The 16,850-nt window shown below is 36.8% G+C and overlaps 1 protein-coding gene across 6 annotated transcripts in view; it reads left to right on the plus strand.

Annotated features, from left to right (window-relative positions):
- The window catches only part of LYST (lysosomal trafficking regulator), a 197,721-nt gene that overhangs the window by 120,469 nt on the left and 60,402 nt on the right, over positions 1 to 16,850 (plus strand). For 4 of the 6 annotated variants that reach the window (XM_082640698.1, XM_082640696.1, XM_082640700.1 and 1 more), the window contains 9 exons: positions 416 to 594; positions 2,775 to 2,981; positions 9,684 to 9,860; positions 10,654 to 10,730; positions 10,866 to 11,054; positions 13,140 to 13,285; positions 13,373 to 13,472; positions 14,412 to 14,473; positions 16,446 to 16,501. In XM_082640698.1, coding sequence (XP_082496824.1) covers positions 416 to 594; positions 2,775 to 2,981; positions 9,684 to 9,860; positions 10,654 to 10,730; positions 10,866 to 11,054; positions 13,140 to 13,285; positions 13,373 to 13,472; positions 14,412 to 14,473; positions 16,446 to 16,501 — 1,193 coding nt within the window. The remainder of the gene's footprint in view (positions 1 to 415; positions 595 to 2,774; positions 2,982 to 9,683; positions 9,861 to 10,653; positions 10,731 to 10,865; positions 11,055 to 13,139; positions 13,286 to 13,372; positions 13,473 to 14,411; positions 14,474 to 16,445; positions 16,502 to 16,850) is intronic. The other 2 variants (XM_082640699.1, XM_082640701.1) reach the window with 1 other exon arrangement.

A 16,850-nucleotide genomic window follows, 5' to 3' on the forward strand; every position in this document is an offset into this window, starting at 1 on the left:
ATCACATGCATGGCATTTGATGGGATAGCATGTCCAGTGAAACAGGTGTGCACATCTGTCTAATGTAGATATCACATGGTCTTTATGTTTAATTTGTACAAGAACCTTTATGACTTTAATAATTTTTCAGTTTAATCTTCATTAGTAAAATAAACCTTTAATTTAGAACTGCGTGACTTATGTATGTTTAAATTTCTACATTGTTTTAGGTGAATTCGTTTTCTCTAGTATTTTGTATTTTCTACATCTAATGCCCCTACTACACATTTATATTGTGACAACGGAATCAGAAATTACATAGAATATTTTTGCCAGCATCATTATCATTTGTAATGGCTAGTGATTAGACTAATTCAAATTTGACTAATTTTTGGACTTGATTTGACTAATTTTTTATTCTTCTTTTAATTCAAAGAGTTTAATCCAGACATTATTGACATTTTGAGTACTCCAGAAAATGCACCTCAAAGCAAGACCTCAGTTTCCCAGACTGAAATTTCTGAAGAAAATATTTATCATGAACAGCCTTCTGCTTTCAATCCATTTCAGAAAGAAATGTTCACATATCTGGTAGAAGGCTTCAAAGTATCTACTGTAAGTAAATTAATTACATGGGAAATGTTCATTCACAGAAAAGGATCAGGGGTTTTATGTGTCTGTATTATATGTTTTCAAAATCATATTCCTACACTTTCACAGCATTTTCTGAAACTCAGACAACTTGAATGTTAATAACAGAGTAAAATGTAGTGCTAATTTACTCTTTCGAAAAGGACTCACTTCATGCAGCATTGTTTTTTTTGTTTGTTTTTTTGGGGTTTTTTTGCGGTACGCGGGCCTCTCACTGTTGTGGCCTCTCCCGTTGCGGAGCACAGGCTCCGGACGCTCAGCAGCCATGGCTCACGGGCTCAGCCGCTCCGTGGCATGTGGGATCCTCCCGGACCGGGGCACGAACCCGTGTCCCCTGCATCGGCAGGCGGACTCTCAACCACTGCGCCACCAGGGAAGCCCCATGCAGCATTGTTTTTAAGTCTGTAACCCAACAACCATTTTCTAATGTTGTAATTTTGTAAATAAGATCAGCATCAGAAAAGAGTAGGAATTTGATGATTACTATGAGGTTTAAACTAATAACCTGTTTTTAATGGACTTTGTTTATAGCTACCTACTCTAGAATTATTATTATTATTAATAATTATGAAGTGTAGATGTTACCTTAAGCATATCCAACACCTTCAAAGTGATACAGAGAATACTGACAAGCATCAGGCTCCATTTATCATCAGCTCACTTAGGGTTCTGTGGGCCACTTACAGTTGACCATAGGGAACAGATTGGTCAGTACACTCCATAGATACCAAAGGCTAATCTAATTCTAGCAGAACTCATAAATCATGATTCTGCCAATCTCTAAATCTAAACTAGATTTTTTTGTCTGCAGGTTCCACTTAGAACTGAATCATTCACACAGAGCCCTTAGGACTAGGAGTAATTGGAGAGCCATTTCCCAAACTCAGAATAAACTCTAAAATGTACTGATTCCAGTTTTTAAACCAGATGCAGGATATTTGATCAGGATTGGGTTAACCTTAGTGGGACCACAATCGAAACAACTTATTTGGTTATTTGTTAGGGGATATTGATGGTCAATTTACATGAAATTCTTAATTTGTGACAATTATACTCAATGTTTTAGTACTAATTCAGGGCTTTATTATGAATCCTTTCTCTTTTATATTGCAAAATCAATGTAGGCTTATCTACCACTGTTCTTTGATGATTCTTTTTTTTTTTCCTTTTAAAATTTCCAAGCCCTAGGTAATTTTTAAAAGCAGCTTAGGACTTTAACTTCTTTGTCTCTCCTTTTTAAAATTGTGGTAAAGGGGCCTCCCTGGTGGCGCAGTGGTTGAGAGTCCGCCTGCCGATGCAGGGGATACGGGTTCGTGCCCCGGTCTGGGAGGATCCCATATGCCGCGGACCGGCTGGGCCCGTGAGCCATGGCCGCTGGGCCTGCGCATCCGGAGCCTGTGCTCCGCAACGGGAGAGGCCACAACAGTGAGAGGCCCGCATACCGCAAAAAGAAAAAAAAAAAAAAAAATTGTGGTAAAATATACATAACATAAATTTTTCTATTTAAGTGTACATATCAGTGACCTTAAGTCCATTCACACTGTTGTGCAACCATTACCACTATCCATCCCCAGAACTTTCTCCATTATCCCAAACTGAAACTCTGTACCCATGAAATAGTAACTCCCCATTAGCCCCTCCCCCAGCCCCGATAAACCGCTATTCTACTTTGTCTCTATGACTTTGACTTTCTAGATACCTCGACTTTGACTTTCTAGATACCTCATATAAGTTATCATACAATATTTAATATAATATTTGTCCTTTTTATATGTGGCTTATTTCATGATTCATTTTAGTAAAATGTTTTTAAGTTCATTCATACTGAAGCATGTATCAGAACTTCCTTTTTAAGGCTGAACAGTATTCCATTCTGTGTATATACCACATTTTGTTTATCCATTCATCCATCAGTGGGTATTTGGATTGTTTCTACCTTTTGGCTATTTTGAACAATGCTGCTGTAAACATTGGTGTACATCCATCTCTTTTAAACCCCATTTGTATGGATGTATATGTCTTTCTAATTAAACTGTTTAAAAATTCTAGAGTAAAACATGTTCTGTGATTTTTAGGACTGTGTTGAGGTTAGGATATTATTGCTTAAGAAGTTTGATCCTAATTCATTCCTGTTTTAATTTAAGAGTTCAAGTAAAGCCAGTGGTTCCAGACAGCAGTGGGCTAAAATCTTATGGTCTTGTAAGGAAACCTTCCGAATGCAGCTTGGGAGACTGCTCGTGCATATTTTGTCACCAGCCCACCCTTCACAAGAGAGAAAGCAAATTTTTGAAATAGTTCGTGAACCAAATCATCAGGAAATACTACGAGACTGTCTTAGCCCATCCCTGCAAGTAAGTACCGTAGTACTTCGTAAGTAAAAACTATTGGTCAAATATAAAACTGTACAAAACAAGAACTGAAATTAAACTGTATTTTCATGCCAAACACCATAAATTACTTTTCTTACCAAATAAATATTTTCTGAGGTCTTTCTTCAGATGCTCTTTACCAGAGTCAATTTGACCTCTCTGTTTATTCCCCACTTCCTTTTCCAGGGTTTAAGAAGTTCTGTATCTGAGTTCTTATAAGACCCTTTGTAGTTTGTTACTAAATCTTGAAGTGTTTTCTTTAAGAACTGTTTGGAGACTTTTTTAAGCATTATATTATCCATGAAACATCTATAGTGAATAGCTCAAACAACAGTACAATAACATATTTCAAAAATATTTACAGTAAGTTAAAACAAAAAATATTTGTTGATCATCTGGAATGATAAAATCAAAATACTTAAAGATTTTTAAAGTCTATAAATTCTATCACTTAACTAGCGATTGATGGAGAATTTAAATGGTACAACCATTCTAGACAGCTGTTCAGCAGTTTCTTATAAAATTAAACATACCCTTAACCTGTGACCCTGAAATTCCATTTTTAGGTATTTACCTAAGAGAAATTAAAACATATGTCCATAAAAAGACTAGTAGAAGAATATCCATGGCAGCCTTTTTACTAATAGCCAAAAACCGGAAATAACCCAAGTGTCTGTCAGTGGGAGAATGTGTAACTAAGTTGTAATATATTTATACAATAGACTACTATACAAGCAATAAAAAGGAACAGACTACTGATACACCCACCAATATGGTTGAAGCTCAAAATCATTGTGTCAGTGAAAGGGACAGCCAAGCACAAAAGAGTAGACATTCTGTGATTCTATTCATATGAAGCCCAAGAACAGGCAAAATTAAGATATGGTCATAGAATTCAAGCAGTAGTTGTCTCTGTAAGGAGAGGGGCAGTGAGAAGGGGAGTTGATTGGAAAGGGGCATAAGGAAACTGCCTGGGGTGATAAAAGTGTGCTGTATCTTAGTTTGCGTGGTGGTTACATGGGCGTATGCAGTTGTCAGAACTCGTAGAAATGAACACTTAATGTCTATATGCTTTATTGAATGTAAATTATACCCCTATAAATAAAGTATTAGATGATATTTAAGAAAGGACAGGTATCCCTTTTATATCCCTGGGAAACTCAGATTTATCATACTAAGAACCAAAAGGCTAGAGATTTGAAGTGATACTTGTAGGTGCTCTTTCTAGTATTGAGTCTCTCTCAGGTGCACTAAGGGCATTGTCTTCCCTTCCCAAGGCAGAAGCATACCTAGCCCATAGTTTCCGTCTATGGAGAATTCAAAGAGATGTTCTTTCACTGCTTTATACTTAGCAAAGCTGCCGTCCCTCTGAATCCAGCCCTGATGTTCCCAGTCCTCTCCTACCAGCCTCCCATCTCTACCGCTCCATTTCTGTTGGTGGTACCCTTACTACATTTGGCTTGAAACATTGGAACTACAGTTGACTTTCTTCTTTCTTGAATCCATTTTATTACCAAGGCCAGTTATTTGTCTAGTCCTGCCTTTCTCTATAGTCTGCCCACCCATCCTAGTTTACACTTTCACCCCTTATGCTTGAATCACTAGAATAACCTCCCCTCCACCTCAAGACCAAAAAAACTCTATCTGATAATTTTTTAAGGTTTATTATGGCAACATTAAAGCATACCTAAAAGTTGGGAGAAATCAGAAAAAGAACCCCACATGACATTATGCAGCTTTAATTTTTCTTTGTAGTACTTTGAAACAAATGTCAGATATCAATTCATTTTACCTGTAAATACTTCAGTATGTATCTCAGACTGATAGGACTTTGTTTTAGCTTATCACTCTCTGTGATTGTGACAATAATACCTTATTATCATCTAATACCCAGTGTTTAAATTTTCCCAATTTTCTTATATTTTTTAAAATAGTTCTCTTTATTCTGGACCCAAACAAGGCCCTTACACTGCATTTGTTTGATGTGTGCTACATCTTTTTAATCCTGGCAATTATCCTCCCCAAACTTTTTTTTTTTTTTTTTTTTTTTTTTGTCGTGTATTTGTTGGTGACACTGGGTCATTTGTTCTGTAGAATTTCCCACATTCTGGATTTGGCCGATTGCATCCTTGTGGCTCTAGATCTAGAGGCTTGACTAGATTCCAGTTCTTGATTTCATATTTGCCTTTGTGCTTGGTTTTTTAAAAGAATACTTTAGTAGGAGTGCTTTGCGTTTTCCATTACATCATGGCAGGAGACAGAGAATGTCTGGTTGCTCTGCTCTTTGAGATGGTAGCAGCCTGATTCATCCGTTATGAAGTTCATCCTCAGTCTTATTTATTTATTTATTTATTTACCTATCTATCTATTTATTTATTTGCTGTGTTGGGTCTTCGTTTCTGTGCGAGGGCTTTCACTGGTTGCGGCAAGCAGGGGCCACTCTTCATCACGGTGCGCGGGCCTTTCACTGTCGTGGCCTGTGTTGTTGCGGGGCACAGGCTCCAGGCGCACAGGCTCAGTATTTGTGGCTCACGGGCCTAGTTGCTCTGCAGCATGTGGGATCTTCCCAGACCAGGACTTGAACCCGTGTCCCCTGCATTGGCAGGCAGATTCTCAACCACTGCGCCACCAAGGTAGCCCCATCCTCAGTCTTTAACCTAATAGTTTTAGCAGCCATACAGCTGCCAGGATCCATTTTTTGATTAGGAGCTGCAAAATAGTGATTTCTCTACGTTTCTCATTCTACCAGCATCTGTTAGCTCTGATTCTTCTATTGGGAAGAATATTCCCTTATCAGCTATTTGGCTACCCTGAAATATAGTCTGTGTAGGAAAGGCAAGGTAAAGCTTGCTTCTTTCTCTGTTTGTTTTTAGAATAATAAGTTGGTGCCCTGGCAACCTTCAATTTTTTTTTTTAATTTTTTTTTATTTTTTTGCGGTATGCGGGCCTTTCACTGTTGTAGCCTTTCCCGTTGCGGAGCACGGGCTCCGGACGCGCAGGCTCAGCAGCCATGGCTCACGGGCCCAGCCGCTCTGCGGCATGTGGGAGCCTCCCGGACCAGGGCACGAACCCGTGTCCCCTGCATCGGCAGGCAGACTCTCAACCACTGCGCCACCAGGGAAGCCCCAACCTTTAATTTTTGAATTTGTTTTTATTTTTGAGGTCTTGTCATGAACTCAGGTACTTTTTTATAAATTTAGTAAGTAGTTTCACACCTTTGCAGTTATTTTTCTGTTTGATGTTCAGATTAACACCTCTGTAGTTTCAAGTTGTTTTATCCTTTTAACATGGCCTTTTTAATTTTTAACAAGTTAATATGATTAACTTCCTTCCATTTTGGAGCAGAAGAATGTCCCAGGCTCATCTTGTACATTTCCTTTCCTGGTCCTGGAACCAAACTCTTCCCCCAAGAAGCCCCTATTTCCTTTTAATGAGATAATAGTATTTAGAGACTATAAAGCTAGGGACTAGGTACGTTTATTTCTATTGGGTTGTCATTTCTTCTCAGCCTTTTTAGTGAACAAAGCTAAGAATTGTGTATTTTTTTAGGAAGAAAAATAAATCATGAATTCATGATTTTCTTGGATTTTATGTTTATATTTCTTTTTATTAGATAAGCTTAATTCCTGATGACATTACCATAATTACTTATTTGCTTTATCTATCTATAAAACATTTTCAAAATAAGATGACAACATTATCACTTATAACAAACCTACTGAATGCAGTTTAAGATTTCTTGGTGGTTCTTCTGTCCTTAGGATACCATTATGGGTGTACCACGAAAACAGTGTATCGTAAAAGCATTTAAAATAATTTTCTCTATTTGGTTATGCCACCAACTTGGTATCAAGTAACTAGTTAGGTTCTTTTTTGTTTCCTTCAGTTTGCTTTCTGTTTTTAGAGATTCCACTGGGTATTTATTTGTTTAATTTTGTTTTTAATTACATAAAATGTCTGCCTGGTTCCAAAATCAAAATTGTGAAACAGCACATTCGAAGAGGTTCTAGCTTTTATCTCTATACCCATCCCTTGTTCTTTCCCTTTCCCTGTAGGTAACCATCCTTACCTGTTTTTTTTATTTCTTTTGGACATATAAGCAAATCTGTGACACACACACACACACGTATATATTATCTCCCTCACTTCTTTTTTTTTTTTTTTTTTTTTTTTTTGTGCTATGCGGGCCTCTCACTGTGTGGCCTCTCCCGTTGCGGAGCACAGGCTCCGGACATGCAGGCTCAGCGGCCATGGCTCACGGGCCCAGCCGCTCCGCGGCATGTGGGATCTTCCCAGACCGGGGCACGAACCCGTGTCCCCTGCATCGGCAGGCGGACTCTCAACCACTGCGCCACCAGGGAAGCCCTCTCCCTCACTTCTTGATACAGAGAAAGATAGTGAACCATACACATCCTTCTCACTCTACTTTCTTCAACTAACAGTGTATCCTAGCGATCGTTCCGCCGCAGTATAGAGAGCTCTTCTCATGCCTTTTTACAGCTTCCTACAAGCTGTGTTCCGTTTGTAATCTGCCTGATTTTTTAAAACATTCTGTGTGGTTTTTAAAGCCCCAAGCTTCTCTTCTGTTACAACTTGAGTCTGGTTAATTCTCTACTCTGTGGCTCCCCCTTTTTTTCAAGATAGTCCCATCTTTTCTCTTATAACCTCTTCACATCCCTGTAGTCCTACTGACAAGCTGCTTTATTCATGGTGTTCACTCAGCACACCACTCTGTCTCTCCTCCCCTCTGTCTGTCTATATGCCCGTTCTGTCCATTTAGGCATGTACTCACATCAGGTGGTACCACCTTCAAAGCTTTCCTTCCTTTTTTTAGTCCACTCAGAACTCTTCTTGAAACTTCATTGAAAATTTTATTTTTACACATTTTAACATTTTATTATTTTCTTAGGATTTGTGTTTAATAGATTTGATTCCTTAAATCAGTTTTCTGAGAGCTGAAAACAAGACTTTGTGTGTGTATGTCTCCAGTAACACCTTTTCTAGTCCCAGGAACTGCAGCTGATAAATGATTGTTCAGAGGATGTTAAAATGAGATATTAGAAACAACTTCAGTGTCTAGAAAAATCATGTGTTTCATTGGATATTCAGAATGAATAAAAACATTTCTGCTAGTTTTTCAAGATGATTTTAAAATGTCACTGAATACTAAACTGAAATATTTTTAGAGTTCTATCAAGAACATTGCCTTTAAGACACACATATGAAAGTGTTCTAGTCATTTACCAACTCTTTATTTGCCAACTCTTCAGACCTTTTACTTGCAGAGCATCTGTTCATTTTTCTCTTTTGGTCAGGTAGCAGCTGTCTCCTGACTAATTTAAAATGTTGCATTAAAATGAGCTTTGCTATTTTCATCATTGCATATGTTCATCTTATGCTTTTGCAAAATGACATGATGTGATTCAGTGTGTTAATTTAAATATCACCCAAAATGTAATAGTTTCCAAATCCATTTGTTGACTATTCACAGTTTAAAATATCATAAAGCCAAATGCAGTGATATTTGTATCAATGTAAATTTTTTAAAAAGTAAAATTATGCATGTTTCACTTGTTGGCAAAATTAATGTCTAAATACACATAGTGTACACATAACCATCAGGTGTAATATCTATGGCATGGAAGGGCCACTTAAAAAATCATGAATCAAAGTTTGGTTTAGGTTTACACTTGGAAGGACCATCGTCATTACCTCAAGTAACACTCTAATTTTCTTTATAGGGTCTGTTCATAGAAGATAGGCCTAAACCAACCCTTCTGTGGACATGCACAGAACTGAGTGATGACATCTTATTGGTTTAGAGTTTTTCACCTTTTGTTCTCCCTAGGGAATAGTGAATGCTTACAAACAGATCCAAAGATACATTTTTGTTCTGGAATTTTCTCCAATGTTTATTCTCCCAGGCAGAAATTAAAGGAGAAAGAATAATCATGCATAATCCTCTTACCTTAAGGCTTAAAGGAAAGTTTTCCTTCCAGTTCAGTTCTATGAGAAGAACTAAGAATTATTTTTCTTTATCCCAGGCTTATTTCCTGTATTCCTTTAGCAAATCCTCTCCAAAATTCTTTCCCCAAAAGGTTGTGTGCTTGCTTTTTTCCTTCTTTCCTTCTTTTCCTTCCTTCTTTGCTTTCCTTCCTCCTTCCTCCCTCCCTCCCTCTCCTTCCTTCCTTCTTTCCTTCTTTTCTTCCTTTCTTTTCCTCTCTTTCTTTTTTACCTTTTACAATGAAAATTTTCAAACATACTAAGAAAAATGGAGACTAGTGAATACTGTATGAATACCATATGACCATCACATAAATCTAACAATTGTTAATTTTTATCATATTAACATCATTTCTTTTTTCTGAAGTATTTTAAAGTAAATTATAGTAATCATGACATTTTTCAGAAGACATTTTTTATGTAACCATAACAACATTATTATACCTAACAAAATTAGCATGTACCCTAATGTCATCATATACCCAACACATAATCGTTTGACAATTTCTTCAGTTGTTTCCAAAATGTCTTTTTTAGCTGATTTATTTAAACCAGATCCAACCAAATAAATCTAGAAATGTAATTTAATTTACTGTTAAATAATTTAAATGTAAGAAATAAAAATTCTTTATGACTTAAAAAATTTTTTTAATTAAAAAAATTGTTACTTTTTTTTTAAAGCATGGAGCCAAGTTAGTTTTGTATTTGTCAGAGTTGATACATAATCACGAAGATGAATTGACTGAAGAAGAACTAGACACAGCAGAGCTGCTTATGAATGCTTTAAAGTTATGTGGTCATAAGTGCATCCCCCCCAGTGCATCGACAAAATCAGACCTTATTAAAGTGATTAAAGAGGTGAGTCAGTGAAAGCAAAAGAAACAATTTTCTTAGGATATCCCACTGAATATAACTAAAGAATGAAAGTTTTTTTGTGTGTTATAGAGTACCATTGATAATGAATTTGATTTTTTTTTTTTAACCTTATATTGCTTTTTTTTTTTTTTTTTTTTTTTTGCGGTACGCGGGCCTCTCACTGTTGTGGCCTCTCCTATTGCGGAGCACAGGCTCCAGACGCACAGGCTTAGCGGCCATGGCTCACAGGCCCAGCCGCTCCACGGCATGTGGGATCTTCCCGGACCGGGGCACGAACCCGTGTCCCCTGCATCGGCAAGCGGACTCTCAACCACTGCGCCACCAGGGAAGCCCCTATATTGCTTTTTTACTATGAGAGAACAAATAGGCCTGTTTTAAGGAGCATTTTATTCTCTGTGGTCTTGTTTATCCATTATCACTAGCTTTCAGGGAAGGAAAGATTTTAATAGTGACAAGCAAGTTGAATCATCAACCTTAAGTTCTGGGTTCTTTAATGAAAAGGCAAAATAAGGAAGCAAGCAACTATGCACACCCATCGGGTTTGGCAACCCTAATTAACTATTCCACCCTGATTTCTGTGACCCAAATTGTGTGGAAACAAAGGGGAGTTATAGCATTATTTAAGTGGTTAATGTATTTTAATATTTTGGTCTCGTGGGGACAATATTTTTTTCCTTTGTTAACTTTGTTTTAAATTTAGTTTGTTGAGCTCTGTGCCAGTGTTAAATGGTAAATAATAAGTTTTATATAATATATTATTATCCAAATCTTTTAGGAACAAAAGAAATATGAAACTGAAGAACATGTGAATAAAGCCAACTGGCAGAAAACAGTTAATAATAATCAGCAAAGGTAGGATTTTATGTGTTCTAAAAGCTATGTCTTTTAGGAACCCATTAGATTTCACATATACTTTTAAAGTATCATGTTTTGATATACATTTAATGTTCCACATATGCTTAACTTATGGGCATCTTGTTTGTTTAGTCTCTTTCAGCGTCTTGATTCAAAATCAAAGGATATATCTAAAATAGCTGCGGATATCACCCAGGCAGTGTCTCTTTCCCAAGGAATTGAGAGAAAAAAGGTGATCCAGCACATCAGAGGAATGTATAAAGTGGATCTGAGTGCCAGCAGACACTGGCAGGAGCTTATTCAACAACTGACGCATGATAGGTAAGCATGAATTTTTATATATTGATGTTATTTTTACTCCACAGTAAAGATTCATAACATTATCACATTAGTTTAAATATTTTTTGTTTACTCATTTGTGATTTATTTCATCTTGAAGAATAATCCTATGAGAATATTATTTTTTAATTTTTAGGGAGAGAAAAAATAATGAGAGGCAGAGGCATTAGCTCTTCCAGAGAGAAAAATCTATATATTGGCTTTCATTTTAAAATATGATCTTTGCAAAAGAATAGAGAAATCACTGAAACAGGATAGTTGGGAAATAGACCTTTTTCTAGTTAAGATTTTAATAACACAGTTAAACAGATGCATCACAAATAAGGAAAAGAGGGAAATTAAAGTATTATTCTCTGAATTTGATTAAGATAACTGATTAGTATTATGACTTCGAGGCACTAAGCATTATACACTAATCATTATACACTAAAGCAAATTCCAGGTGAAGGAATGAACTAAACTCAAAAAGTTTACAAAGTAGAAGAAAATAGGATATTTATCAATGGTGATGGACAGATAACTTTCTTAAGATCAAACACAATTGAAGAAACTACAAAGAAGAAATTAATGGCTTTGACCTTTCATATTTTCCAATGTATTTAACAAGCATAACCACAACAAAACATCAAAGTTTATTTTCAGCAAGTATTTCACAGTTAATATTTTTATGGTTTTAAAAATGCATAAAGATTTGAAAATTATCAAGATTCCAAAAGTTTGAATAGCAAAAGACATGAATATACTCTTCACATAAGACAAATAGAATTAATAAACAGATGGGAAAATATTGACTATTGCTAGAAGCTGATTTAAAACCTTTAGAAACCGTATTTTACCTTTTATGTTACAAAAAAAATTTTTTTTAGGTGCTAATCTCCACAGCAGGAAGAAATGTATCTTAGCCCTTTGTCAGAGGTTTGGTGGCATTGTACACTTTGACACGTGTCAGGAACCCTACAAACATTTTATTTCTAGTTCCAGTTATCCTGTTTTAGTGATTCTGTCCTAAGGAAAATATTCAAAATATGGAAAAGCAATAAGCATAAAGGTTTTCATCTCTGCATTATTTATGTTAGTGAATGAATTGGAAACAACTTAAATATATAATAATAGTAATAGAGTTAAATACATTATTATGCATCCACTCAATATAACGTTAGCCATTTAAAATGGTAATAATAAAGACTATACTGTGTTCAGTGAAAGAAGGCAGGATATAGAAATGTGTATACATAATAATTTTAACTGCAATTTTAAAAACTGAAAGAAAGTAATCACTACCAGTATTTTGGTATGTTTGGGGTAATGGGATTAAGGGTAATTTTTTTTTTCTCTTACCTATTTCTAAAAATGTATTTAATATGGTTCTACTATTTCCTTTCATTTAAAATATTAATTTACTTTAAAACATTTTAAGAAATGTGATTACTACAAAAGTGAACTCATTTTATTTGTTTTATTAGATAATAGGCAAAATGGGAACTGAAGAAAATTAATTTGGAAAATTGATTTTTTTCTTTAGTTAACCATACTAAGTCTAATATATTGCTAAAGCATACATAGTAGTCATGCTATATCCTTTTTAAAATTTAATAGAGGGCCTCCCTGGTGGCGCAGTGGTTGAGAGTCCGCCTGCCGATGCAGGGGATACGGGTTCGTGCCCCGGTCTGGGAGGATCCCATATGCCGCGGAGCGGCTGGGCCCGTGAGCCATGGCCGCTAAGCCTGTGCGTCCGGAGCCTGTGCTCCGCAACGGGAGAGGCCACAACAGTGAGAGGCCCGCGTACTGCAAAAAAAAAAAAAAAAAAAAATTAATAGATACAAGAAATTGGTAGCAGAGCTTGCCTCGAGGCAGGGTCACTGGGACTCCAGAGCAGAGGATACTTTTTTTTTTTAATGTTATTCTTTTGTAGAATGTGTATGCATATCCTAGTCTAATTATATAACTGGTTGGGATTTTTCAATTGAATAGATAAATTTTGATTTATTTATTCAATTTCTATAATGATTTTTTTTAAACTACAAATACTTCAGGTTACCACTTAAAATCTTTTCTTTTCACTTGCAGAGCAGTCTGGTATGACCCCATCTACTATCCAACTTCATGGCAGTTGGATCCAACAGAAGGGCCAAATCGAGAGAGAAGGCGCTTACAGAGATGTTACTTAACTATTCCAAATAAGTATCTCCTTAGGGATAGACAAAAATCAGAAGGTGATAGTGGCTTCTTGACTCAACATGTAAATATAGCAGATTAACTATGGGCATTACACAAAGATAATAATGTCCTTTTTTCCTCAGCAGATGTGGTCAAACCACCACTCTCTTACCTATTTGAAGACAAAACTCATTCTTCTTTCTCTTCTACTGTGAAGGACAAAGCTGCAAGTGAGTCTATAAGGTAAATTTGAATCCATAAGACATTTTCTCTTTTGTTGAAGGTGTTAAAGACTTTAATAGTCTATTGTTGCGCTTATGTAATATTTATTTTAGATAATGCCATGGTTTTGGGAAAGATCCCAAACATGGCTCAAAGAGAAGACAAATCTGAATGGCCAGAATCCAAAAAGAACAGACATTTTTGTTAGGGAGGATTCATTGGACTTCAGTCATCATGCTCTGGCCCTTGGTTGCATACCTATATTTTTGTAGTTGATTTTTCCAACAGCTCTGTGAAATAGATAGCGCTGCTGGTGGCATCTCAAGAGGCAATCTAGTGTATTGATTAAACGTTCAAATCCTAGTTCCTCTTCCTACCAGCCATCTGATCTTAGCCTCTCTCTGTCTCAGTTTCCTCATCTGTTACATGAGGAAGATAAGTCATAGCACTATTCAGTGGGTCAGTATGGTAGCTATTAATAGTATTTTCATTATTGGTGTAGTCGAGGTTGTTATGATGCCCATTGTATAGGTAAAAAACTGCGAGACTCAAAAAAGATAAGTGACTTGACTAAAGAATAGAGGAACTTTTCTGACTCTGAATCCCCCCTTTTTCCTAGAATGCTAAGCTTCTTTTCTGTGTTTGAAGTATCAGAGCCATGAACCAATGTTTGCTTATTTACTGGAAAATATAAAATATTGAAGTCTCTTTTAAATAATGGAATCCCTGTATTCTGCATAAGAGTGTTGGAATTATTCACCTTTTCTAAAAGTTTCCGCTATTTTCTCCTCTATTATAATGTCAATAAATGAGTTATTTTCATGTGGATTTTAACAAGATGTTTTATGCTTTTGAAACTCTAGTCTGCTTTGCTGAAATCTTCTATGATAAAATAAAGCTTTTACTCTCTGAAATCGGTCAAAACATTTAATCATAGTAATTTTAAATATGTTTTGACAGAGTGAATCGAAGATGTATCAGCGTCGCACCATCTAGAGAGACAGCTGGTGAATTGTTGTTAGGTAAGTCACACTTTGCAGATTTTTACACATATTCACCCTGCCTATTTTATTCTTAGATAATTTGAAGCATTGTTTTGACACACTACCATTAAATGAGATGAACTTTCTATAACAAATAACCTCTTTCTTATAGGTTATTTTGCCTTAACATTTGTATATAATGTATATGACTCATGAATGTGAAAAATGACAATCTTATTCTCTGAAAAGCACATGAACAGTATTTTTTTTTTTTTTTTTTTGCTATACGCGGGCCTCTCACTGTTGCGGCCTCTCCCGTTGCGGAGCACAGGCTCCGGACGCGCAGGCTCAGCGGCCATGGCTCACAGGCCCAGCCACTCCACGGCACCTGGGATCTTCCCGGACCGGGGCACGAACCTGTATCCCCTGCATTGGCAGGTGGACTCTCAACCACTGCGCCACCAGGGAAGCCCTGAACAGCATTTTAATTTTTATAAAATTGACTTTCTTCATGAGTATACATTTTTATATTTAATCATTCCTTTTATTATATATCAATTTTTATTTTTAAAGTAAAGAATTATTGGTATACTTATAAGCCTACTGTTTTCACAGATACCCCTATGCGTATGAAATATATCCACCTTGAGATTGTTTATAATTTATATTCTCTATTGTACTTCTGAGAGAAAGGCCAAGACTGTCGATCCATGGATAGTTACATTTGGTGAGAGATTTTTTCCTCAAGACATGAAGGAATAAGGTTTTATCACTCTAGTCTCTATTCCCTTAAAGGACCAATTTCTACGCTGTGGGCCAGTTGCTCTCAAAGCGCGGTCCCCAAATCAGGAGCATCAGCATCACATAGGAACTTCTAAGAAATACGCATTCTCAGGCCCCAGCCCAGACCTGCTGAATCTGAAACTCTGTGGGTGGGGCCCAGCGATCTGCATTTTTATGAACCCTGCAGAGATTCTGATGCACCCTCAAATTTGAGAGTCACTGCAGTTGGCTAAAGCTATAGCCCCGAAGCCCTGACAGGCAGAGTTTCGAGCTTGCCAGGGCTGAGCCCCATGGTCACAAGGATGGAGATGGTGCCTTTCTCTGAGCCAGCCGTGCCAGTGCTCAAGGTGACCAGCACCCACTGCAGAGCCCCAGGGAAGTTTCTACTGTTTGGATACATGACGTAGGGGCATGCATTAAAAACAGCCTATCAAGCAGGGAAAATTGGGGAAGTATCGTGTAAGGCCTTTCTGCCCTACTGAGTGTTTAAGTCAGCAAAATAATTAAGCGTTCCTCTTTGGCTAGAAAATTTAGTTGATAACTTGACTTCAGTTAATGTATGACAAAATAAAGCAAAGTAATATGCTAGTAACCTAAGAAGAATACTGGTAATAATTAATAGCCTAAACCTTTTAGCATGAAGTGGCAGATACCGTTAATAAACATTTTACATATATTCTAATTTAATTCTCACAGTAACCCTGTGAAATAGAGTCTTCCCTCTTCTTTTTATAATGAGGCTAAAGTACAAAGAGGTTAAGCAACTTGCCTAAGATCTCATGGATGCTCTTCAAAACTATTTATTGAGGGCTTCCCTGGTGGCACAGTGGTTTAGAGTCTGCCTGCCGATGCAGGGGACACGGGTTTGTGCCCTGGTCCGGGAAGATTCCACATGCCGCGGAGCGGCTGGGCCCGTGAGCCATGGCTGCTGAGCCTGTGCGTCCGGAGCCTGTGCTCCACAACGGGAGAGGCCACAACAGTGAGAGGCCTGCGTACCGCAAAAAAAAAAAAAATATATATATATATATATATATATATGTATATATATATATATATATATATAGAGAGAGAGAGAGAGAGAGAGAGAGAGAGAGAGAGAGAGTGAGTATTAGCTCGTTCTGGGTTCTGGGATTCAAATTCAGTCCAACTGACTCCAGAGGCATGCCTTTAACCATATAAGGTAATAGTGCATAAACATTTTTAAACTCATACCAATTATTTTCTGCAGGTAAATGTGGAATGTATTTTGTGGAAGATAACGCTTCTGACACAGTTGAAAGTTCCGTGAGTAGAAGCTTAAGTTTGCATTTGTATGAATCTAGACAAATTCCCAAAATGTGTAAATTTAATACAACCAGAGAGCTTGTAGAACTGTTAGAGTTCATTAATTGTTGCACTCTGTGTAAATTTGTCTGAATTCCAATTTTTTTTTAAAGATAATTTTAAAAAGAAGACCATGCCATCCCCTCTGGCTTATGGTCTGATTCGCAGAGCCGTGAGTATTATGAGTCATATTCTAAAGTGCTCCTGTTATTTCTGTGTATGTCCACTCGATTTTTCACTACTGTCCTCAGTAGCAACAAACTCCCTGCCACTCCCCGTTTACTATCATGTACATTTGCCTTCAAAAAGA

Source organism: Mesoplodon mirus (genome assembly GCF_964341445.2).
Source record: "Mesoplodon mirus genome assembly, chromosome: 2".
In the NCBI taxonomy this organism is placed as follows: domain Eukaryota; kingdom Metazoa; phylum Chordata; class Mammalia; order Artiodactyla; family Ziphiidae; genus Mesoplodon; species Mesoplodon mirus.